Source organism: Meriones unguiculatus, chromosome 17 (assembly GCF_030254825.1).
Source record: "Meriones unguiculatus strain TT.TT164.6M chromosome 17, Bangor_MerUng_6.1, whole genome shotgun sequence".
In the NCBI taxonomy this organism is placed as follows: Eukaryota; Metazoa; Chordata; class Mammalia; order Rodentia; family Muridae; genus Meriones; species Meriones unguiculatus.
The window spans coordinates 17,244,302-17,269,012 of NC_083364.1; the positions used below are offsets into that span (position 1 = coordinate 17,244,302).

The 24,711-nt window shown below is 57.2% G+C and overlaps 1 protein-coding gene across 2 annotated transcripts; it reads right to left on the reverse strand.

Annotated features, from left to right (window-relative positions):
• Positions 1-5,460: 5,460 nt before the first annotated feature.
• On the reverse strand, positions 5,461-16,273 carry Mknk2 (MAPK interacting serine/threonine kinase 2). Of its 2 annotated transcripts, XM_021648864.2 has the most exons (14): positions 16,100-16,270; positions 15,843-15,959; positions 12,041-12,128; positions 11,845-11,946; positions 11,669-11,766; positions 10,002-10,081; positions 9,752-9,825; positions 9,497-9,601; positions 9,364-9,419; positions 9,157-9,252; positions 8,746-8,940; positions 8,142-8,306; positions 7,692-7,735; positions 5,461-7,411 (listed from the first exon to the last, which is right to left on the reverse strand). In XM_021648864.2, exons 2-14 carry the CDS (start codon positions 15,891-15,893, stop codon positions 7,186-7,188), a joined length of 1,380 nt encoding a protein of 459 aa, XP_021504539.1. In that variant the 5' UTR covers positions 15,894-15,959; positions 16,100-16,270; the 3' UTR covers positions 5,461-7,185. The 2 variants fall into 2 exon arrangements, with proteins under 2 accessions (XP_021504539.1, XP_021504540.1); XM_021648865.2 differs by lacking the exon at positions 8,142-8,306 and having other exon boundaries at positions 16,100-16,273.
• Positions 16,274-24,711: the final 8,438 nt, after the last annotated feature.

Below are 24,711 nucleotides of genomic sequence, written 5' to 3' on the forward strand. Positions count from 1 at the left end.
GGCCAGCCTGGTCATAGCTAATCTTCAAAACAGCCAGGGCTATGTAAAATAGAGACCCTGTCTCAAAAAGGAAAGAAAAGAAAAGGAAGGAAGGAAGCAAACAAGCAATCTGTTAAGTTTTAAAGACATTCTTGTGTAGCCCAGGCTGTAGCCAAGGATGACATTGAAGACCTGAGGCCCCTTCCTCCACCTTCTAGCGCTGAGGGGCAGAGCCCTGGGCTTCCTGGACGTTAGAGGAGCGCTGTGTCCATTCAGCTCTGGCCTCCCCTACAGCCAAAATCCTAGCACAGTGCAGTGTATCCTAAATTCTAGAGTGTGGAGTCAGACAAGGGCCTTTGGGAGCTACAGCCCCAGTAGGGTACCTGCAGCCTCGTTGGCAGCTCCAAGGAGCCCCTGTGTCCTCCCCTCTCAGCATCCAGAGGGCCTGCCTCTCTCAGCTGGTGGCCCCTTGGTCTACAGCAGCAGGGCTGTGTGGAGGGTGCAGTGTCTCCTCTCTCTCTCTCACCATCCTTCCTTGTTCTTAGACTCCATGGTACCCCTGAGCCCGGGGTGCTCCAGGAAGGGAGTCTGAAGGTCTAGGCCCTTCCTCTGGGTCTTCCACACCAGGTGATCCCTGCAGGACCTCTTTGGAAACCTAGATTCAGCTCATCACAGGGCGGATAACATGACTGAACAACGGGGCAGACAGACATTAGGATAAGTAACCTTCTGAAGACAATGTTCAAAGAGAAAAAACACCAACGCACTAGGCCACAGAGCTCAGGAGGCAGCAAGAGTCTCTTTTGACTTTCCTTGCTGGGAAAACGTCCAGGCTGTGAGAGAACCAACTTTAAACAGCCTGATTTTGTGATCCCAGAATATTCCTTTCATGCTTACGCCCCTTCCCTTTAAAGAACCTTTGCCTTTCTTCTTTATTTTTAGGGCGCTATCATTGGTTAGCGGTGGAAGGCATGCTTGTGGGGCTCAAGGCAGTAGGGGTTCTAGGCGGGGCTCCACACTGACCACGCCCCCGGCCTCACTGGGGTATTCTGGGCGGGGCTCCACATGACCACGCCCCTTCCCCTTACTTAGGAGTTCTAGGCGGAGTCTCCATTCCTGCACTCTACCACCTATACCATTAATCATCATTACCATAATTCCATCTGCTGTCTCTCTCTCTCTCTCTCTCTCTCTCTCTCTCTCTCTCTCTCTCTCTCTCTCTCTCTCTCTCTCTCTCTCTCTCTCTCTCTCTCTCTCTCTCTCTCTCTCTCGGTGTTTGATTTCTCTGTGTAGCCCTGGCTGTCCTGGACTCGCTTTGTAGGCCCTTGAACTCACAGAGGTCCTCCTGCCTCTGCCTCCCAAGTGCTGGGCTCACAGGCTCGCGCCGCACTGCCAGGTCTATGTGCTCATTTTTTTAGGCAAGGGTGTGCGATTCTGAGCAATCCTCTCACCTTCTCCTTCCAGGTGGCAGGGTTTCAGGATGGTACACACTAAGCTTCATTGCCAACCTCTTTGAAGGGTGTTTGTGGATTCTGGTGTCTTCCTTTCTCTCTTGTAAGCAGCCCTACCTACCCCAGGCCTCTAGAGAAAGCCCTACACCAGCACGCTCCCTGCTTTCCAGTTATTTTTTGCTTTTTCATAAATCAACTTTATTATATATTTTAAATACTTACAAATAAATTAAAACATCACACACTGCCAGGCATGGTGGCACACGCCTGTATGCACTCTGGGAGGCAGAGGCAGGCAGATCACTGTGAATTTGAAGCCAGCCTGCTCTACAAAGTGAGTCCAGGACAGCCAAGGCTACACAGAGAAACCCTGTTTCGAAAAAGTAAAATAAAACAAAACAGAGCATCACATACCAAAACTACGCAGGCCCGAATCTGTGTGGCTGGAGGTGCAGACCACTATAGAGTCAGAGCAGGCCTTCAGGCCGGAAGCCGTGGCTCCTCGTCTGGAGCCACACTTCCTCAACAGGGAAAACAAAAAGTTCCCAGCAGAATTAAAGCTAGAAGACTATTAGCCTTAGAGCATTTTTCGTAACTGGATTTGTTTGTTTGTTTGGTTTTCCATTTTGTTTGGCAAAAATCTCATGTAGCCCCAGCGTTCCATACATTACCTCAGATTCCAGACCCTCCTCACCCTACCTCCCAGCTGTGGGGTGACAGGCCAGGACCAGCACAGCAGATACTGGTTTCCCTTCTTCTTCCTCTCCTCCTCCTCCTCCTTCTTCACCATGGCTGGGATGCTGGCACACACCTTTAATCCCAGCACTTGGGAGGCAGAGCCAGGAGGATCTCTGTAAGTTTGAGGCCAGCCTGGAACTACAGAGTGAGTCCAGCACAGAAAAACGGAGAAACGTTGTCTTGAAAAAATAAAAAACAAAACAAAATTCAAAAACAACAAAAACCCAACTTTGTGTATGTGTGTGTGTATGCACACTCGGGCAAGCACACATGCATGCAGGCCAGAGGCTAAGGTGCCTTTCTCAGCTCTTCTCCATCCCTGCCTGACCCTGGAGCTCTCAGACTGGTGAGGCTGCCTGGCCCTGAGCCTGGGGTTCCTCCCTCTGTCCCAGCACTGGAGTGGGGCAAGCGCCTCCTGGCCAAGCCAGCTCCTCTGTGGCCACCGTTTGTTCTTGAAACACGGTCCCGGAGATCGGGTGTTCTCAAGCCACACTCCTGTATGCGCCTCCTGCGGCCTGCCACAGCCAGCCAGGGTGCCCGGCTTCTTTGTTTGTTTATCATTCGTCTCGAGGGTGGGCATTTTGCTTGCACGCACACATATGGGCCACACACATGGGCCACACATGCATGGCGCCACGGAGCCCCTGGGACTATGAGCTATGAGCTGCCGTGTGGCTGCTGGGAATTGAACCCCGGTCCTCTGGAGGACCATCTAGTACTCCTAACTGCTGAGCCTTTTCTCCAGCCCTGTTTATTGTATTTATTTTTACGTTTTTGTTTTTGAGATAGTGTCTCTCTATGTACGCTAAGCTGTCCTGGAACGCACATCGACTCACTTGCCTCCAGCTCCTGAGTGATGGGAAGCAAGATGTGAGCTGTCATGCCTGGCTTCTGTTTATTTATTAATTTGTTATTATTATTAGAATTAGAATCATTTTTAAAAGATTTATTTATTATGTATGCAATATTTTGCCCATATGTCAGAAGAGGGCAGCAGATCTCACTATAGATGTCTGTGAGCCACCATGTGGTTGCTGGGAATTGAACTCAGGACCTCTGAGTGAGCAGCCAATGCTCTTAACCTCTGAGCCATCTCTCCAGTCCTAGAATAATTTTTGAGACAAGGTTTCTCTGTGTAGCCCTGGCTGTCCTGGACTCCCTCTGTAGATCAGGCTGGCCTCCAACTCAGAGATCCACCTGCCTCTGCCTTCCAAGCGCTGGTAATAAAGGCATGTACCACCGCCAGCCGGGGGCAGCTTTTGCTTATTGTAAAAAAATGTGTGTATAGGTGTTATCGCCTGCTTGTTTGTCTGTGTGCAGTGCCCAAAGAGGCCAGAAGAGGGCGTGAGATCCCCTTGTGCCTGGATTTACCCAGGCTTGTGAGCCGCTGTGTGGGTGCTCAGAATCCAACTCAGGCCCTCTGCAAGAGCAGCCGGTGATGGAACCGGTGAGTTGTGATACCAGCCCCGGATATCCGCAGAGATCTGCTTTGTCACTTGACACTGAGTGTGTCGGGCTGGCTGATTGGCAAGCGGCCTGTCAAACCTTCCAAGCATTGGCATGGCAGCAGCGTTACGTTGCCGGGGTCCGAACTCAGCTCATCACAATCTCACCAGTGCGCACCCACTGTACTTTCTTTGTTTATTTCTGAGACAGTGTCTAATTGTGCAGACCAGGCTGGCCTTGAACCCACAAAGATCCACCTGCCTCTGCTTCTGGAGCGCTGGGGGTTAAAGATGTGGACCAAACTCACTCAACCAGGTTTTTTGTTTGTTTGTTTTGAAGACTGGGTCTCTCTGTGTAGCCCTGGCTATTCTGGAACTCACTCTGTAGACCAGGCTGGCCTCGAACTCATGGAGATCTGCCCGCCTCTGCGTCCCGAATGCTGGGACTGAAGATGTGTGTCACCACCATGCCTGGCCGTTCACTGAACCTTTTTTATTTGTCCATTTTTTTCTCTGTGCAGCCCTGGCTGTCCTGGAACTCACTTTGTAGACTAGGCTGGGCTCGAACTTTGAGGTCTGCCTGCCTCTGCCTCCCACATCACCTCCCAGCAAAACAATTTTTTTTTATCTACTTAACGCTGTGTGTGAATGTCAGTGGGTGGTCAGAGGACAATTTATGGGGCTCAGGGACTAGAAGTGAGGTGGTTGTGTGGAGGCAAGTCAGCGGCACACTTCCATTTCTTCAGACAGGAGTCCCTGTAGCTCAGGCTGGGCTCAAAGTCCCTATGCTGAGGACCTTGAACCTTGGATCCTCCACTTAGCCACCAATTCTTTTTTTTTTTTTTTTTCCTTTTCTTTTCTTCAGTGTTTCTCTGTGTAGCCCTGGCTGGCTTGGTCCTGTAGACCAGGCTAGCCTTGAACTCACAAAGATTCACCTGCCTCCGCCTCCCAAGTGCTGGGATTAAAGGCGTGCGCCACGGGGCCTGGTTCTTTTTCAGTCTTTTTATTTTTTCGTGGCCACCACTTCTAGTGTGTGCTTGAAGGTGTGTGTGTGTGTGGACCCCAGTGTTTTAGATATGCTGGGCAGCAGCCTACCCACGGAGCCAGCAGCTGGCCTATGCCAAGGCCCTGCTCCTCCCAGTCTCCTGTGCCCAGGGACCACATGCTAATCTCTAACCCTCCCAGGTGGCACCGCACCCCACCAGGCCCTGCCAGCTCCGGTGGTGACCGCTCCCTGCCCTCTGCCGCCTGCCAGGAACAGCTCGTCCTGGCGGAGGTTGCATTAGAATTTATTTTTGTGGTTTCTTGAAGCCGCAGGGCCCACCCTCCTCTACGTCTGTCTGCTGAGCGGCAGGGAAATCCTGGCGTTGGAGAATCCGGGAGTGGTGCTCCGGCAACGCCGCAGTCCCCACTGGACTCAAAGGGGCCAGCACACCACCTGCCCTCTCCTGGTAGTCCCATGAGTCCCTGACTGGGCTGAAATCAAGTCTGGTCGCCCTGGTCACGGGCCACAAACCCAGTGTGGAGGCTGTCACCCCGGCATCTTGGAGGTGAAGGTGAAAGGACCAGGATATTCAGGGTCCTTAGCCACTACACAGGGCTTGAGGTCAGCCTGGGCTGTGGGAGACCCCACACCCTCAGAGGCAAGCCCTGCTCCAGACCACCCACCCTCAGGCACCTAAGGCCACCCCTCTGGGTCCCTGCCTGCCTGGCCCAAAGCTTGTTTTTCTTTAGCTTGTGCTTCCCTCGGGTGATGTCACCTCCCTGGGACCCATCCAGAGGGGTGTGCGGTGAAGCAGTGACTCAGGACCTGCAGGCAGCAACCTCTGCTGCCGTCACTACACAGAGATTTTTAAATGACTTTTATTAAATCCTTACAAAACAGAATACAAAATCCTGGCGTTGACAGGCGGTGAGAAAGGAGTCCAGAGTGGTCGGGTCACCTGGTCGATGGAGCTGAAAGTGCTTGCATGCCCCCACTCTGCAACAGGGTCTCCAGGTTTCAGCATGGTCTGTGGCCAAGCCACCCAGGATAGCTCATTCACAGTTAAGGGTCCGACCTGCCCTCCAGGTCAGGCCTGGAGGGACAGAGGGAAAGACAGCCCTGCCCGCAGGAGGGCCCACTGATGCCCACTGTCCAGTCAGGCGCCCAACAGCCGAGTCATGCCGAGGAGTGAAACTAGGGCGCCTGGCGGGACCCCAGCCTCCCGGGCGTCTTTGGAAATGTGTCCACAGAGGCAGGCAGGGCAGGACCGATGGCATGTCACCCTACTGTGACGATCCTATGAGAGGGGAGCAGGGAGCTGGGCAGTGGCCCCGCCCACCAGACCCCAACATTCAAGTACTCTTCAAGCACAGGGAAGCAAGTCAAATCTAAAAAACCTAAACTAAATGTGACAAACAACCCTGACCAAGGACTTCTGAGGCCAGGGGCTGCCCTGTAGACACCTGAGCAGAGCAGCTGCAGGGCAGGGTGGCCTGGCCCCGGCAGCCGCCCCTGACCAGCAGGGCCATGGAGAAAGTGGGAACTCGTATTGCATAGTAGTTCGTGGCTAGAACAGTCCGCAGGCCTCGGGCAGTTAGGTTTGGACACTGCATGCTCACCACACCCCTTCCCAGCCTTTCCTGGGTGCCCAGTGAGAGGCCAAGGCAGCTTTGACCCTGAAAGCAGGCAGACCCTAGGGAAGGTGAGGGACTCATGGGTGTGGCTGCAGCTCTGGGTAACAGAAGCAGCCGGGAGGGCTTAAAGAAACCCCAGACCCAGGGATGCCATGGGGCAGGAAGCGGCCGTGGTCAGGCTGAGCCCTGAGAAGGGCACTCAGGTGCCCTGGATGGGGAGACATATGGGGACCCCATGTTTGCTGATGCGGGCCTTGTCCAGCACCTCTCCTGCCCCGATGAAGCTAGCTAGTTGCAGGGTCCCCCTCCATCTCTGCCCCTGGGAACTGGGGTTGGGAGCAACAGGCCTGTCCCAGGGGAAGGAGCTAAGCAGCCTGGGAGGGGCTTCTGATTGTCAACCCTCTAGGGGACACAGCAGGTCCCTTGGGGACTAGGGATCAGTCAAGTATGCTGTCCCTATCCACCTGCCCCAGAGGTCTCTATCCAAGACAGAGAGCCCCTGCCCCAGACCCAAGGGTGCTCTGTTGGGGAGACAGAAAGACTGTGCTCACAGGAGGACCTGTCCCTGACAATACTGAGGGTTAGGGAGAGGTGTGGGTGCTGACCCTGCGGGACCCCCAGCCCTGGAAGACAGCAGAGTGGCTGGAGTGGAGGTGGGGGCGCAGGTGGCAGGACCTTCACAGTTGACAGGCGAGCATCGCGGGGTGCAGGCCGCATGGCATGGCTGAACCCTCCGCCCTCCTCTGGGCACTTGCTTTCAATAGCGGCAAAAGGAACACAAACAAAACAAAGCCAAGTAGGCGGGGGCAGGGTGAGGAGGGGAGAAAAAGAAAACACCTCTCAACAGATCCCTACACCGCTAGCAGGACCCAGCTGAGCCGGGGCCTGGGACAGCAAGGGCGTCCAGGTCCCTAGCCTTCAGGCCCACGGGGCGTATGTACAAGGGGGTGGGGTCACGCACGATCCCCCACCAGGACCACCGGGACGGCCGACAGGCTAGCCCTCTGGCGCCTCTGGGCCAGCTTGGACTGCGAGGGCGGGGACAGCTGCAGGCAGCGTGAGGTAGCTCTGATGACCACAGGCTGGTCCTGCCCGGCGTCCTCCTCGCACTGGGCCAGCTGCCGGTTCATGGCAATGGCCTCAGCTGCAAAGGACGTGAGGTCTTTGGCACAGCTGTTCCTGGGGACAGGATGGGGGACTGTCACAAGAGTGTGCCCTTCTCTGCAGCCCTCTGGAGGCGCCCACCCCAACTCCAGGCCCTTCTGCACCAAGACCCCAACTTGTACACCACAAAAGCTCAGGAGCCTGGTCCCACTTAGGCTTCTGTGGCCCTAACACCCCAAGGGGCTCAGTGCTAAGGTACTTGCTGAGCATTCGCGGGGCTACAGCTTAGGAGCCCCTAGCATCCCAGGAAAATAAAAACCCAAACACATTCCTGACTCAAGACCCCAGGCCTCACCTCTGCAGAACCAAGGGTGTTGGCAGGGTGTTCTCTGGCGCACACTGTAAGAAGAAGGCAGGGCAGGGGCAGGGGTCAGAGGGCATTTGAGGGTCCTGCCGATGCTAGCCCAAGTATTCGCCATCAGCAGACCCACCCATAGATCCTCAGTCTGCATGTGCCTTCTGCAGACTGTCCCCAGAAGGGGTGTGAGCCACTGTGAGCCCCGCTAACCTGGGGACTCTCAGCATTAAGAAAGCAAGCTGCCTGGAGGGGCGGGGCCTCACTGGGGTGGCCAGCCCCAGATAGCCTGCTGAGTTCTCAGCTGGGCAGGGAGGGTGCTTGCAAGCCCCGTGGGGAACCACTCCCAGCCGCCATGCTAGGCCCTTCTTATAGGCTTGCTGAAAGCCCAAGGCCAGCAGATGAAGCTGGGTAACCTGCTTCCTCCCCTCCTCAGGCCCCAAGGCTCACCCCCTGCACCCAGGGGTGCTGCAGGACTTGGGCAGCACTCAGCCTCTGCTTGGCATCTCGGACCAGCAGCTTGGAGATGAGGTCTTTGGCAGCGAAGGAGATGTGGGCCCAGTCCTTGTCAGGGAATTCGTACTTCCCCTCCTGGATGCTTTCAAACAGCATGTTCTGGGGATGGGGGTGGGGAAGAGTCACCCCAAAACAGACATGGACCCATTCAGATGCCCTAACGGGGTGGGGATAAGCACAGGGGGAGAATATGAGGGGCACTGGAGATGGTCCCAAGACCAGATGGACAGGGCCAAACAGACAACTGTTCAGTGGTTAGATCACTGGCTGCTCTTGCAGAGGGTTCAAATTTGATTCTCAGCACCCACATAGCTGCTATATCTGTAACTCCAGTCCTATAGCACCCAATGCTGCTCTGGGCCCCTCAAGTAGCAGGCACTCATATGGTGCATACACATACAGGCAGGCAGAACATATGCAAATAATAAGGAAAAAGGTCTGGGGTCCTGGCTCCTGGGCCAGCACGGCACTTCTCATACTAGGGAGCCCAGAAACAAGGCCCAGTGCAGGATGGGGAGGGGACTCAGACAGGGCGCACCTGGCAGGCAGGGCAGGCCTCCCCGCGGTCCCAGCCACAGTCGCTGCCACAGTGGCCCACGAAGGGCGGATAGCCACTGAGCAGGATGTAGAGGATGACGCCCAGGCTCCACAGGTCGCAGCGCTTGTCGTAGATGCTGGCCTCCTCACTGAAGGCCTCCACCACCTCTGGGGCCATGTACTCCGCTGACCCGCACTGTGGGGCAGGCACAAGTCAGGAGGACCCGGCTCCGGCCAATCAAAGACTGCTGATGCATGAGCAGGTGATGGGCCTGACCACACCCCAGCCCCGCCCAGCCAACCAGCTGCTGTTGCTAAGCGGAAGGCCAAGCTGGCGGCGGAAAGCTGCAGAGCCGGCCTGGCACCTGAGCCCAGTGCCCGTCGGCTGCCCTGCCTTTCCCACCGCCCTCACCGGGGTGAGCAGCTCCGGCGTGGAGATGGGGGAGCAGTCTCCATTGAGTTTGATGCCACTGCCAAGGTCGAAGTCGCAGATCTTCACGGGGGAGACCTGGGGGCGGACAGGCATCGTGAGAGCCCCTCATGCTCCCTCCCCATCGCCGCTCCCTCGCAGGGGAAGGGTGTGCCAGAGCCTGGGTGGGGTGGAGTTCAGACAACTCACCTGGTTGGGGTGCTCACACAGAATGTTCTCTGGCTTCAGGTCCCTGTGGGCAATGCCTGGGAGGTGGAGCAGGGAGTTAGGAGCGGGTACCTCTAAAGCACCCGGGCCTGGGGGCACCCCCAGCCCACCACACCTTTGTTATGCAGGAAGTCCAGGGCACTGGCAACGTCCTGCACCACCACACTGGCCTCCAGTTCGTTAAAGTGACGCCTTCTATGGATATGGCTCAGAATGGACCCTGTGGTGCAGGCCAGGGGAGAGAGCTACATCACCTCTGTAAACCGGCAACCTCCCATTGCCCCGGCCCTCCGTCGGGACAGGAGGTCCAGCCCACGGAGGGTCCTTTCTTATGCTGCCCAGCCACCACTCCACCCCCAGCAGTACCTACCGCCACGCATCTTCTCAAACACCAGGTAGAAACGGTCCTCCTCCTCAAAGAACTCGATCAACTCGAGAACGTTCCTGAGTTGGGAGGGAAGAAACCAAGGCATCCTGAGGCCCCATCACCTGCTGCCCAGCACGGGAGGTAACATCCCCATGGTGCCGTGCGCCCATCGAAAGCCTGTTTCCCTGGCGAAGGCCAGCCTGTGCCCTGCTGACGTGGACTCTGGACGGATGGCCCGGGCGAGCCTCCTTACCTGTGTCCCTGGCACTGGTACAGCATCTCCACTTCCCGGAACACCCTGCTGCGGATGTGGCCCAGCTGCTTCTCAATGATCTGCAATGCAGGGGGGGACACAGCACCTGGACAGGCTGCCCAGAGGCCGCCTGCGAGGTGTCCCCAAGCCCCTGACCGGCCACCCGGACACTACATGAACTGCCGTGGGCCTGGAATTTGTTAGAAGTCAGACTGCAGCGTCAGCATGGGCAGGGCACCCTGTTGCTCAGGGGGGGCTCAGGCAAGGAGGAGTTCTTCACCCTCGCCCAGGAGCCCCTCCATAAGTGGCTGCCACACCTGCCCCAGGAAGGGCAGGGCCAAGCAGTGCCAGCTCTCACATGACCCATGCAACAAGGTGGCTCTCTGGCCCCTGGCTGCTGGCCCAGCCAGTTATCACACCAAGTCCTGCCTCTTCTACTCCAGACCAGATCGGGAAACTGGCTCCATTAGCCTGGATCTGGCTTAGACCAGTGGACTCAAACTTCAGGAAGCCGGCCCCACTGCACCCAGTAGATGGAAGGCCCAGAAGGCATTTCTTCTAGAGAATCTTTGCTCTCAGGAGTCCCAGGATCCCTGGCTCTCTTGTCCCGGGTTAACAGCCTCACGCCCCTCACGCCCCTCACTCAGCAGGTGGAAGGGCAGGGTCCCACTGCCAGGATACTACCAGGGTGCCTGGTAACAAACAGACACCAAGGGGCCTCCAGAAAGGGGCCTCCCATCACTAAGAGCCAGATCTGAAGGGCAGACCAAACTCTAGATGATGCTAATAAATCTCAGCCCCGCCCTTGCAGAGGCTGGGGACAGCGCCACAGAAACGTCTCTCTCTCCAACAGTTGAGTGGCCTTCCCTGGTGTCCTCCCACAGTGAGCCTGTGCCACCAGGTACTTCTAACGTTCTCTAGCCATCCCATCCTCGGCCCTTGCCATGTCCTATGCTGACACCAGCCCGTCCCTTTACCCCCAGGTGTCAATCATCACTGGGGACATCACCAGGAGGACCCCAGGTCCCAGGCACCCACCAATGGAAAGCCACCACATAGCAAACACAAGTCAGGCTACCTGTCCCCTCTAGGCTTCAGCTTCCCTAGCTGTCGATGACAAGCGACAAGGCTGCCCTGCAAGGGTCGCTAGGAGGAAAGCAGTCAGCTAGACACCTGCCTGGGAACACCCAGGGACAGGACTACTGCTCTGACACCCTGACTCCCCCTTTCTTCCTCCTGCAGCCACAGGAGGACTGGCTGGCCCTACAAGGTCATCAGGCTACACCAGGGCCTGTCAGGGCTCTAGGAACACACAGGAGGGAAAGGGCACACAGGACTCTCTGGAGGATCTGTACTGGGTTTCTCCAGGTGCACAGCTTCTTAGGACTCACGTGCTGCGGCAGCATTTCAATTTCTGTACCCCTCCTTCAGGCCAGTCCTCCTCTGAGGCAGAGGACCAGCCGTAGAAACAGGCAGGCCAGCATGCTCTGACAGAGGCTTCCAACCCTCAACAGCCATACTGGAGGGGACAAGGACCAGCTGTCATCGTGCCTTTCTGTGACTCTAGGTCTGATCTGGACTCCCAGGTGGCCTGAGTCACAAGTCTTGGGGCCATTTTTAGATACTGGTTTTCCAAGGCTGTCATCTGGGGGCGGGCCCCAGCTTACCTTGACAGCATACTCCTGGTTGGTGATCAGATTGACACAGGTCTGCACACGCGCATGGGCCCCTTCCCCCAGCACATCCTCCTGAAGCTGGTAGACATCTAGGGCGTGAAAGGAGAGGTGAGGGACAGTAGCCCGGGGTCCCCTCCCCGGCAGGAGCAGCACCCTTCTCCACTCACCTTCGAACCTGCCCGAGAAGCTATCTGTGGCCCGACAGCGCTTCTTTTTCCGGCCTCTCTTCTTGGCATCCGGGATGTCGATGGGCTGGCTGGAGGGCATGTCTGCAGAGGACAGAGACCCAGATGGTGTGTAGTCTGGCCTAGCCTAGCTCCCCACAGAGACCCCCCATGTCCTGCCCGCCTCCCAGCTGCTCACCAGGTCGGGCCTCACACTGTGGGCTGAAGTCAGTGTCCCCGTGCTGGGCAGGGTCTAAGGAGAAGGCCAGCTCGAAAGGATTCTGCCCCTGTTGGGGATAAATGCTTGGGTGGTTCTGCCGGAATCCCCAGTATGCAGCAACAAACGATCACTCCATCACAGCGCTGAGGCCAAGAGCAACTGGACACCCGAGGGTCTTGGACACCCAATGGGCATTCAGGGTGCAATAGCCTGTGACCGACCCTCTCCTCACTCAGCATGTGGGCTTTCTTAGGAGTACTTCAGAGTCCCTGAGAGGCCACGGAATCCCAACTCTGGGGTTTCAGCAGGAGCTACTAGGCCACATGGCCATCAGCTGCTCCTGTGACTGGTATGGGGTGGGAGGAGGCCAGGGACGCCCCACGGAGAATTAAGCAACCATGTGCAACTGCGCCAAGTGACCCCGTCGCCTGACTGTGAGGAACATGACCTTCCTCTCCAAGCCCAGGGCTGAGTGACAGGAAGTCTAAGCCACATGGCCTGCCCTGTCTGCTCATGGGTAGCATGGGACGCCTGTCCAGCCAGCTGACTGAGGGCTGACCTCAGGGACCGGCGTGGGATCAAAGGCGGTGGCGGTGGCAGGCTGGCAGCTTGTTTTCCCACAGCTTCCTAGGCTAGCTCTGGCCACACCCTTAGGTTCTGGAGCTCAGTTTCCCTGTAGCACAGGACACCACTTTTCCCTATGCATGTGCGTGCTCTCACCTCCACAAAAGTAAAAACAGTGCCTGACGTCTGGGAGGCTCTGGAGGTCATGGGTAGGGAGCATTTTTGTATACATGGCACCTTATTAACTTGCTCCATGTCTCCAAAGCCTCCTGTCTCCTAAGGACTGACAACCCTTGGAGTCACCAATTTCGTACACATAGCCGGTGGCAAGGGGGGCTCACAAGCAAGGTACCCATTGGTATGAGTGTCTAGGGCCCTGACCCATCCACAGCCTGCAATGTCTAAGGACCCTTTTTAGGGTGGTCAGGGTTCAAATTCATACCTATAGTTCAAGTAGGACACCAAAGGACACAGCTGCCAGATGGGCGGAAGGTCTTAAGACTGACCAGGGAAGGTGAGAGCTGAAGGCCAGAGAAACCTCCTGGTTTGGACAGGAGCATGCTGAAATACAACATTTCTTCATAATGGGTGCTGCTGGCACCTGGGTCTGCAAGATTAGAAACTGAGGCACACCCCAGTTTCTGAGTGAGCAACCCATCCAGAGAAGAAGGCATGGGTACGAGGAACCTGGGTTAAGCCATGCCTCTCTCTGGATATCCACAGTGGGAGGAGCTGACAAGAGAAAAGTCTATCCACAATACCCTAGGGGGACCCCAAAGGGCTACAGCAGAAGGAACTAGATACCTGGAGACCAGAGGCAGACCAACAGCAATGTAGAAACAACCTTGCAAGCTGTCCTGCCTCCAGCAGAGAATCGCTAGGAGGCTGGCAGGAAAGGGGGCATCCTAGCAGGCCATGGGGAAGAAGGCACCCACACCCAGTGCTTTGAAAAACCTTGGTGCCTGGAAGGCCCAGGGCAGCCACCTGCAGCACACAAGGCAGGGGGTTGGTGAGCAAGTGGAAAGGAAGGTGAGCCAAGTTTGAGATCAAAGGCTAGGCAGGGCACCTGCTCCATGACCTCAGCCTGGTGACCTTCCTCTGGGTGGATTGTCACAGGGCGAGAAACGGGAGGCTGCTGTCCCCACCTGCTTGTCCCAGTCTTCAGCTGAAAAGACTAGGACACAAGAGCCAGCCAGAACCCTGCACAAGGAGAGCAGCAGGACCACATCCTCGTAGGGAGACCCCCAGGGGCCACCAGACAGTCTCCCAATCTGTACATTAAAGACAGGAAACTAGGGCTGGGCTGCAGCTGAGTTTGTAGAGCATCTGTCTAGCAGGCATAAGGCCCCAGGCTCCATCCCCAGCGCCTTTTGAATGCCAGAAAGAAAAACAGAAAACTAGGTAAATAAGCCCAGCAGGACTGGCAGCTGTTCCTCTCTGCCCAGCTGCCGACTGAGGGCACTTGAGGAGCAGTGGCCTGCCTCCAAGGATGCAGCCACATGGGGTGGAGTTCCAGGAGGGGGATTCCTCTGGGGACTAGCCCCAGGCCACCTGCAGGGCTACCTACCAGCCGAATTTCCCCACAGTCCCAGCTCTGCGCAGCGCTGCACAGTGGCCACGCAGAGGGCAGTCTGCAGTCCCAAGTGCTGTGTGGGCAGTCCAGCCTGGTCCAGCCAGCCTCCCCTGGATCTGGCCAAGGGCCTTGAGTCAGCAGGCCTGCCGGGAGGCGGCTGGAACCATCCAGAAAGCTAGGGCTTGCTTTAGTGGCCTTGCTGACCCCGTCTAGGCTCACACAAAGCCCCAGGAGGGCAAAAAACAATGTAGGTGACATTCTTAGATCTAGCTCTCATTCCTGCTCAGCCCCAAAGCAGCTGGCCAAGGATAACAGGCATTTGGGGCAGGGGTTGGGCAGTCGGCCAGGGGCACTGGCTGGACAGGCCTGGGAATTCTTCCCTATCTGTGCACTCCTCCCACAGGGGCGCAGGCATGCACACAGACACGCTCCTGCCCTCTCTACAGGGCAACAGGTCCCTGCCCCAGGAAGCCATTACATAATCCAGCCTTCCCCATGGGGTGGGCAGGCTGACATCACTGCGTCCCTTATGCCAGATCCCATGGGAGGGGGCTCTGCCTAGCACCTGCTCACCTTTGCCAGCCCCAGATCCACTCATCTAAGACAAGACTCAATCAGCCACTATTAATAACACTGCAGAAACTTCCTGTTCTGACAGGAAATAACACTTTGGGCCTGGGGTGTCTTGAGGGAAGGTCGTCCATAGGCCACCACCAGGTTGGGGGTTGCAGCACACCCGCAGGGGTTCCTCCACAAGACTTCAGCCCGCAGATCCCAACCGACCAGCACATGGTCAGATTGGAGACCACAGTGGACAGACTCGGGGCTCCCCTGGGACTATATACTGGGGAAGACGAGGCTGAGAGACTGCAAGGAACACAGAGCCACTGATCATAAGCCAACCTGGGGAGGGAGCTAAGGCAGCTGTGAACGGGGCTGTGGCCTGCTGACACGCCCCCCCCAACCAGACCGAGGCCAACAGAGAAAGGGTGGGACCACAGACGGCAAGTGGGGTGGGAGCGCAGGGCTGTGATCAGACTGACTACAAGGGAACACGGGGCCACCAATCACATGCCTGCCAGGGGAGTTGGGGGGGGGAGTTCTGGAGGAGAAAGCTACTAGGCGGCTGGGGACAGGGTGTAGCCTGCAACAAGCACCCGGCTTGCAGGGGACAAATGTAAGATTCACCTGAGACCACACGGAAGCAGGACTGACAGACTGCAAAGGTCACAGATCACAGGGGAGACGGGGGCAGTTCATGAAGAGAGTTAGTAGGCAGTTAGAGACAAGACGGGTTGCAGTTTACTGACTTTCCCAACCAGCACAAGGCAGGCTTGGAAGTTGCAGGGAAGAGAAACACTAGACTCGCCTATGATCACACTTAGAAAACAGGCGATAAGACCGGAGCAGGCTGACAGCAAGGGACAGAGCTACCAATCACAAGCCTGCGGATGGGGGTGGGGGTCCTGGAGGAGGGAGCTATAGGCGTCCGGGGACAGGGTTGAGGCCTGCTGACCCCCGCCACCTCCGGCGCATTAGTCCAGCGCAAGCACCCCTTCCAGGCCCAGCACCGGCCTTCCGGGTGGGCTCTGCTCATCCCTCGCACCCGCCACTGCAGCGAGACCCCCGGATAGGACCCCTCACCTTGAACGAACGGTGGAAGCCCTGAAGTTCGGCGGTTCTCTTCTGCACCATCTTCAGTCCGGGCCCCGCCAGCGGGGGAGGGGTCGCGGGGCCCGGGGGGCGGCTTGGGAGGCGACCCTGCGGGCGGAGGAGACAAAGGGCCGAGGCTGAGTCGGGCGCTCGGCCGGGCGGAGGCGGCCGGGGCTCGGCGGAGCTCCCGCGCCTGGCTCGGGACTCCCTCCTCCCTCGGAGAATGTCGCCCTTGGCGCCGCGCTCACCGGAGTCGGACACCAGCCGGGGTCGCAGCGCCGTCACCAGATTTCGCACAGCCCGGACCCCGCTCCGAGGACTGCGCGCGGAACAACGCCGCCGCGGCCACCGCCGCCCCCTCCGCCGCGGCCACCACCACCGCCGCCGCCGCCGCTGCCGCCGCCGCCGCCGCCGCCGCCACCGCCGCCGCCACCGCCGCCACCACCGCCACCACGGACCCCTCCGCTGGGCCACCGCAGCCGAGAGGAGCCGCGCGCGCGGCCGCCGAGGCCGCTTTTATAGGCGCGGTCCCGGAGTTGCCCCGCCCCCTCGCGCAGTCCCCGCCCTTCTCAGAGAACAGAGGAGGCGGAGCTTCCAGGGGCGCCGGGGGAGGCTGCGAGAGCCCGGAGGCGATGCAGAATGCGGCTGCGCGCTGCCAGCTTGCGGGGCGGAGCTTAGCGGGGCGCCCGGAGGAGCCGCGCGAGGGGCGTGTTGGCGGCGCCGAGCGCGGCTGCGCACTTGGAGCGTGTGTTGGGGGTGGGGAGGGAGAGCGCCGAGGGAAGTGGCGCGCGCAGCGTTGAGGAAGTGTCCAGTGCGGCTGCGCGCTCCCGCCGTGGGGCGGAGCCTGGGAAGGCTTCGAGTGCGGCTGCGCGATCCGGGGAGGCGGGGAGCCGGAGTGGAGAGGCGTGTGGAGGGCCTGGGTGACTCGCTTGCGCCTGCGCCCAAGGGCACTGACGGCTTGAGGGTTCGGGCTGAGGCCAGTTGTCCCTCTAACCCGCGCTGCTGGAGGTTCTGAGCCTTGTCCTAGATCTGGGTTCCGGCGTCAGCTGCCGAAGGAGGGCAAGTCCTCCTTACTTAGGAACTAGAATACTGCTGCCCTTGGCCTGCGCGCCTTCCCGCCCTGCGTCCGGCCTCCGTTCGCTCTTGAACCTCTTGGGTCCTTGGAGCCCTTGGTGGGGGTAGCAGGGACAGGAGGGGCTGGGATCCCCGATTCAGGTTCGGACACAGGGAGGCTGAGTTGTGCCTGCTGGCTCGGCTGCTCCTGTGCACAAAGAGGTTCTCCGTCTCCACGGTGGTTTGTCTGCAAGTTTTCACCACCAACCCAGTGAGGCTGGAGCGCTAGGAACCTCAAGCTGTTGTTTCTGCGTGCGCGCGCGCGCGCGTGTGTGTGTGTGTGTGTGTGTGTGTGCGCGCTCTCACACGTGCACGCCTGTGTGAGTGACGTGTGACACATGCATGCAGAGGCCTGAAAACCCAGCGGAGAGGCGGAGTTACAGGCTGCTGTGACCTGGCTGGTGTGGGTGCTGGGCTGAACCCTGGGTCCTCTCCAAGAGTAACAGGTGGGCTTACCTTCCGAGTCTAGTTCCCAAGCCTCTTTATCGTCTTTGTTAGATTTTTATCTCCAGTTCAAGCCCTGCTCAAGGGTCATTATCTGGACAGATTTGGGCAGAGGAACAGAACTCAGCGCAGGGCCTTCAGAGGAATCATTCCTGGCTGGCACAAAGCAGGACCTCCACTTGCCTGTTAAAGGACTTTGCCACGAAGTTTAACAACTTGAGTCTGTTCCTGGGGCACACACATTGGAGAACACTGACTTCCATGAGTGGCCATGACTAACCTCCACCTGTGTGCTCACACACACACACACACACACACACACACACACACACGCACTGGAGGCAGAGGAGAGCTGCTTCGAATCCGAGACCAGCATAACATTATACCAAAGTTCCTAGGGTGAGGCTGGGATGTGCCCCTGGGGCAGAGGTTGGCACCATTCAAGCGTGGCCCACCAGGGGCAGCTGTTCACACTCACGGCAGGAAACAGCCCTCAGTCAGGGATTTTGTTCCATGCAGCTTAGCTCAGAAGTTGGGAAGAAAAGCTAATTAGCAAAGGCCTGACTGAGGTGGTACTTCTGGTCCCTGATCTAGAGCCAGTGTCCTCACTCTCCCAGCCTGGTCCTGAGACTCCCTCCGGGAGCCCCATACTGTAAATGGGGAAACTGAGGAACCCCAGAGAGAAGCCGAACCTTGAAACTGGTTCCTTCTTCCTGGAGTCCTCCCCAGGCAGGAAGCTAAACCTTTGTAAGTAGGGGGTGTGGGCCCTGTGGGTGCTTCTGCCATTCTGTGTAAGAAGTTCTGTGAGTTTGACAGCCAAGTGTGTTTTCTGTCACGAAAATAGTCACGTTGGGTCTCCAGGGTTACTCAGAGGGACCCCCTCACGCTTTCATCTGGAAGGGGCAGCCAGTTGAAAGAGGAAGGAGGCGTGCCATCCTGTAGGCACCAGGCAGGGCCTGGGAGCTGGTCACTCCACCCTGCCATGCCCTGCCCTGCCCGGGCACGCCGCCAGCCTGCTGTCAAGCCTCTACCTCCAACTGCCTGTTTACAAGCTCCCGGGCTGGGGGTTGGGAGCTGGGTGACAGCCTGACTTCCCCTGCTGGCACAGCTTCTGCCCCACGGGGATGTCAGTGGCTTTCTGGAGAGGAATGCCTGTAGGAAGCTTGTGTGGACCCTCTGCTTCCTCTGTCCTTCAGACTAGGCATGGCTGGCCAGGTGATGGGTGGATCAAGTCCCAGACGAGGCCAGGACAGGCAGGAAGGATGGGGACGGGACGTTCCCAGGCTTACTCCCCCCACAACCCAAGATCCCAGGCAAAGTAGTCATTCTTGGAAGGGGCTTAAAACTGGCCTATGCTTTAGGCCCAGCTGGGACCACCAGAGCAGTAGGTTCAAGTAGACTCTCAGACTACAGAGGGAGAACAAACAGGAAATGAGGTGGGGCCCTAGGCAGACAGCCTCAGCTTCCTGTATCACTTGGCTCCTGGGCTCTCTTTCCTTCCTTGCCATCAGGTTAGGCATGGAACCTAGACCTTTCTACCAGATAGGGCCATGCCCAAAACCCCTCACTGGGTTATTCTAGGGGCCTTCACCCTGACCACCACTCTCTCGGTTCCTTACTGGGAAAGTCTAGGCAAGGTCTCCCCTGGCCACAGCCCCACCCCTGATTCTTTTGTTTGCTTTTATTCTTTCTTTCTTTTCTCTTTCTTTCTCTCTTTCTTTCTCTCTTTCTTTCTTTCTTTCTTTCTTTCTTTCTTTCCTTTCTCTCTCTCTCTCTTTTTTTTTTTTTTGAGGCAGGGTTTCTCTGTGTAGCCCTGGCTATCCTAGACTCGCTTTGTTATCCAGGCTGGCCTGGAACTCATAGAAATCTACCTGCCTCTGCCTCCAGGGTGCTGGGATTAAAGCTATGTGCCACCCTGTGCCAGTCTTTTTTTTTTTTGCCTTTTTGAGGCAGGGACTTTGCTTAGCTCAGGCTGGTGTCAGCCTTCCCACAGCCTGAGGCAGCCCTGTCCTGGGGGGCTGAATTGCTGACAGGAATGGGCCCTCACGTTCTCCCAGCCTCAGGGCTGTGTACCCCTGCTGTCTGTTCCCACGGACCCCCTCTGCGTGCACGTGTTTTACCTTCCTTGGTGTCAGCAGACATTCTGTCCACGTGCGCTAGTGTGAGCAGGCACGGTGGCCCAGCTTCCTGCAGCTGGTGCTAGGACCACTGCAGAATCCCCACCTTCCTGTACTGAGCGGAGGGCTAAGTCTCTCCTGCCCAAAGCTCTCAGCCCAGGCTCGGGGGCTCCATACACGGCCACCAACTCCAACACAACCCAGCGCTCCAGGATGGTAATGACCACCTAGGGAGTCCCCAGGCCCAGCACTCAAACCCCCAAACAGCCCAATGAGGGGTCCCCAGCAGAGTGACAGGCATGTATGCAAGTCAGAGCTGCCTTGTGGCCACAGGGCTGGTCTGATGCAACTGGATGTAAGCAAGCCTTCCTGCTGGCTGAGTCACCTCGCTGTCCCAGTCCTGGGCAGAGGAAGGACGGAACCCTGGCCTGCCCGTGCCCTATGCCAGAGCTTGAGAGATGACCTGGAGCGGTGGGCGTGGCCCGGGAGTTGTGGGCGTGGCCCGGGAGTTGTGGCTGCGAGGTCTGACCAGGCTGTGAATGTCCCGGCAGCCTTGGGGCCCCATCCTCCTGACCAGTCACACCACACAAGGCCCACCTCCCTCGGAGTCCAGCATTGCACTCACTGTCCCTAAGGGAGTGACAGTGGCTGTAACCGTGGCCCGGGAAGGACTGGCTCAGCAGTTGGTTGAAAGCCACCACCCTGGCCTGGCCTGGCCAATCCGCTGTGCTCCTGCCTTCTCTGATGGACACCAGGTGGCTGTGGGAGGCCGATACCCTGGTCACCGGGTCCTCACTGGCCTGTCCTGACAGGGATGTAGGGTGTCACAAAATGCGGAGCCTGCGTGGGGACTTTTTTACTGTGCCATGAGGTACTGAGAGGGTGTGCCACTTCACCTCTTGGGGCTTGAGCAAAGAAACGAGCTGGGGACCGTGATATTGGAAGCCAAGTGCCACTGTGGGGATCTCCTCAAAGGGAGACAGAGGGTCAGAGCTCAGCCACACAGACTCTGAGCTGTCGCTCGGGAAGAGGGAACAAATGGCTGCTGGCCTCTACACACCGGGACAAGTGCCAGAACCACAGGGAGAGACCGGCCTGGCCATGCCGGCCTTATTTTTTAACCCTTGTCAGACTTGTGACCTCTAGTCACATAAGATGACCAGTCTTGGCCCTGTAAGTTCCTAAACTCGTAGTCACTTGTTGCAGCCAGCTTGGCCATAGGAGAAGACACTAAGCCAGGCCCTGGCAGCCGGTAGGAAGTGGGTACAGGCTTGATGTCTGTGTCCCCTGATTGTAACAGGCCCTTGCAAGGTACAGACATGCGCCCTGCCATGCTGGTCCACAGCCCATCTGCGGCCCTTGACACCAAGAAGCCAGCTGTTGCCAGGCAACACATTTGCTTCGGCCATCCCAGAGCTCTTCTTCCATCCCTGGGTGCATGGGATTCAGTGGCTGACTGATTCGGACTCGGGCCTGCCCGAGGGTCGGGGTACGAGCTGGGGCAGGCTAGCCCACAAGGCTCTCTCATGGCTGTGGCACTCCTGGCCTAAGCCTGGGTCTCCCCAGCCTAAATTTTTCTTTTCCTTTTGCATTTTTGAGATGGGGTTCTTGTATGGAACCCCTGATTCTCCTGCCTCCACCTCCTAAGTGCTGGGGTTGGTTAGACATGGGCACCAGAACACACAGGTTATGTGGGTGCAGGGGATCAAATCAAGGGACTTACTCATGCCAGGAGTGCGTTCTAGACTGAATTTCTTTTTCAGTCCTCAAATTTTTATATTTCTTATTTTGTTGTTAAGACAGATTTTTCTCTGTGTAGCCCTGCCTGTCCTTGAACCCAGAGATCTGCCAGGGCTACACAGAGAGACCCTGTCTGAAAAACAAAACAAAAACTATTATTTTTAAGTTGTGTGTGAGTATAGGCGACAGAGGTCGTGGATTGTCCCAGCCAGAGTCACGGGTGGCTGTGAGCCTCCAGTGCAAGTACTGGGTGTGACAGAGGTTTTGGTTCCTGTAAAAACTCGGTTATGTCATGTAAACATATTTTTGTTTTAATTCCAAGTGCTGGGATTTAGTTTGTCCTTTACTTTGTCCACAGCGGACAACTGTCCCATGCAGGGGCGTGGTCTTTGCCAGCTGTTGTTGGCTGAAGTCTGAGGACTCTGTGGGGTATAAATACTAGAGCTCAGAGGGAGAAGGTGCTTGGGGGAGAGCAATGGGGAGGGCGCTTGATGCGTTTGCTGCCTTGCTGGTTCCTGGACTGCTGGGTATCCTGACGACTGAGATTAGTATTGCCCCAAAAGAACCTGACAACCTTACCTAGCTGTAAGAAGTAAAAAGGCCAAGATCCCCTCTCCCTTCTAACCTTTCTCTCCTATCTGGGGTTGTGGGTTGGAAAAGAGAGGCTTTCAGAACCCCAAATAAAGTAGAATTAAAAATTGCACCTACTTAAAAAAAAAATCACACCTACTGGGAAGCAAACTCGGGTCCTCCCCTGTAAGAGCAATGTACATTTCTCTTCATTACCATTTAAAATGGTCATCTCTGTGAGTGCTTTGCCTGCGTGTGTGGCTGGACAACACATGTGCCCGCTCTCTGTGAAAGACAGGAGAGGGTCGCACATCCCTTGGAGCTGGAGCTACAGGGGGCCATGCGGCCGGGGCGGCAGGGGCCACCGTGTGGTTCCGGCGTGGTGTGATGTACAGGCGGGGTTTTGCTAAAGAAAGACTTTGGGAGCCAGCCAGGGGCCACACTAGTCACTGTGTATGTGTGTACATAGACCCCAGCGTGGCCTGGAGCACTTCTCAGGGTGAGTTTTTAAGCACAAAACCACATCCTGAGCTGACATACCCCAGTAAGCAAGAATTCAACCAGACAGAACGACAGAAGCCAAAAGCCAAGTACATTGTGTTTCCCGTCACGGGGCCGGGGGGGGGGGGGGCTTCGGTGGGTCAGGCCTTTCCGCCGTGGCAGGCGGGGCCTCTGCTTGCCGGGGCTTCTAGCCTGGGTGGTACTTCCATCATGGAATCAGTTGTGCTAAGGTTAGGAGGCCTGTTACACTGGGCTGTAAACCTGTCTCTGCTGCAAGGGCAGCCAGTACTCTTGACCACTGGGCCATTCCTCCAAACCTTCAGTTAAAATTTTAACTTAGCGTACAAAAGGATAGATTTCAAGGAATGGGGTCTGGAGCTCAAGAGGCAGGTCACTTGAGCACTGGCTGCTCTTGCAGGACCAACATGGTGGCTCATGACTGCCTGTAAGTCCGGTTCCAGGGACTCTATAATGGCCTCTAAGGGTACACAAACACGTGTAGGTAAAATACTAATACATACAATTATTATTATTTTGAGACAGGGTTTCTCTGGCAGTCCTGGACTCACTCTGTAGACCAGGCTGGCCTCGAACTCAGAGAGCTACCTGCCTTGGCCTCCTGAGTGCTAGGATTAAAGGTGTGAGCCACCTCGCCTAGCAAAATAAATAAATCTTTTGTAGAACTTTAAAGTAAGGTCATAGAGGCCAAGGAGGGGACTTCCAGAACACAGTGCTCAGTGACACGAGCCAGACACAGAACACACACCACACAGACACTCCAAGAGGTCCCTGGAGTCAGCAGAGCCACAGAGACAAGAAGTGGGATGGCAGGGAAGGATGGAGTTAGCTGGACAGCGTTTCAGTGTGGGTAGCAGAGCGTTCTGGAAACAGCCGTATCGTGCCGATATCGTACCTAAGGGGTTGCAGGTGACAAGGCAGGCTAGAAGGCACCAATCTGTCTAGAGGCCCCAGGGGATGCCACAGCAGATGGCCACTGGAGCTGGCATCTTGGAGTCCCCAGGCAACAGGACAAACCAGCAACATCCACCGACACAGTCCCCAGCCTCGCCCAGCACGGCAGTGACCCGGCTGGCCTTGGGCACGGGTTAGGGGGTAGGAGACAGAGCGCTGAGCATGGTGGGGCTTCTCTGGTGATCTGGGCCAGCTGCCCGAGTCGTGACCAGGCCACAGGCCTGCCGTACGCTGAGACCGGGACTGCAGCAGGCACTGGTACTTGACGCACACACTTGTTCCCAAGAAGCCGAAGGACACTGTGTGGGGCCTAGGTGGAGGGGGCAGGAGGTGACCAAGCCTGCCTGATTTTGTGTCCCCAGGCAACTGGGTGCTGAGGAAGGCTAGAAGTTGGTGTGCCAATGATGGCCTGGCCTTCTCTGGAGGCATGCTGGGGACAGAATCTCTGGGAGGAGCCCAGGGTGACCAAAGCAGGGCCCACAGAAACATCTCGGAGCAGAGGCCATCAGAAGGGCTACCTAAAATACCCGTGCTGGACACACACAGTGTGCCGTCCATGCTGGACACAGTGTGTGGCAAGGCCAGCACTGCAGCCAGTAAAAGCCAGGCCAGGTCCCCTGGGTACGGCCTGGGAACCATCCCAGGAGTATAGAGAGACACTGAAGACACGCACTCAGTGACAAGATCAGACAGAAGCGTTCACACAGTGTAGAACTCCATGACGAGAAATGCCCAGGGGCTGGGCACAGTGTGCACCCCTGCAATCCCAGCGCTCAGAGAGGCAGAGGCAGGCGGATCTCTGAGTTTGAGGCCAGCCTAGTCTACAAAGCAAGTCCGGGATAGCCAGGGCTACACGGAGAAACCCTGTCTCAAAAATGAAACGAAAACAACAAAATGCTCAGAGCAGGCAAATCGGGAATCAGGATGCCATATCCACCCGGGAGGTGGGGACGCAGATTTGGGGTGTCCTCACCCCACTTGCATGTGTGCCTCCTGTCATGGGCCGTGTAACGTCATTGTGTGAACGCAGTCCAAACGCAGGCCTACGAAACCGGAGTCCTGGGGCGAGGTAGTCTTGCTGTCGGAGTTACGTCTTGCAGAGTGTTACTTAAAGCAGATCACTTGAGTGTGACGGCGATGGCCACAGTGTCTCTTGGGGACAGGGACAGGCCACCTCCACCCTACACCTTGGCCACTTGTGTCTTATTTCTCCTTAACTTGCCTGACACTAAGAAGGTGCTCTGCCTTCAGCTCTGGCCGCTACCCCCCCAGGCCGCACAAGCCAAGGAGGGAGAAAGCTGAGGCCTGGCCCAGCGGCCGCGCTTGGACTCAGGGGCTGCTCTCCTCCCTTAGTTCGCAGCGCCCTCTATGGATGAGAAGCAGCATTGCGACCAACGGCTGGG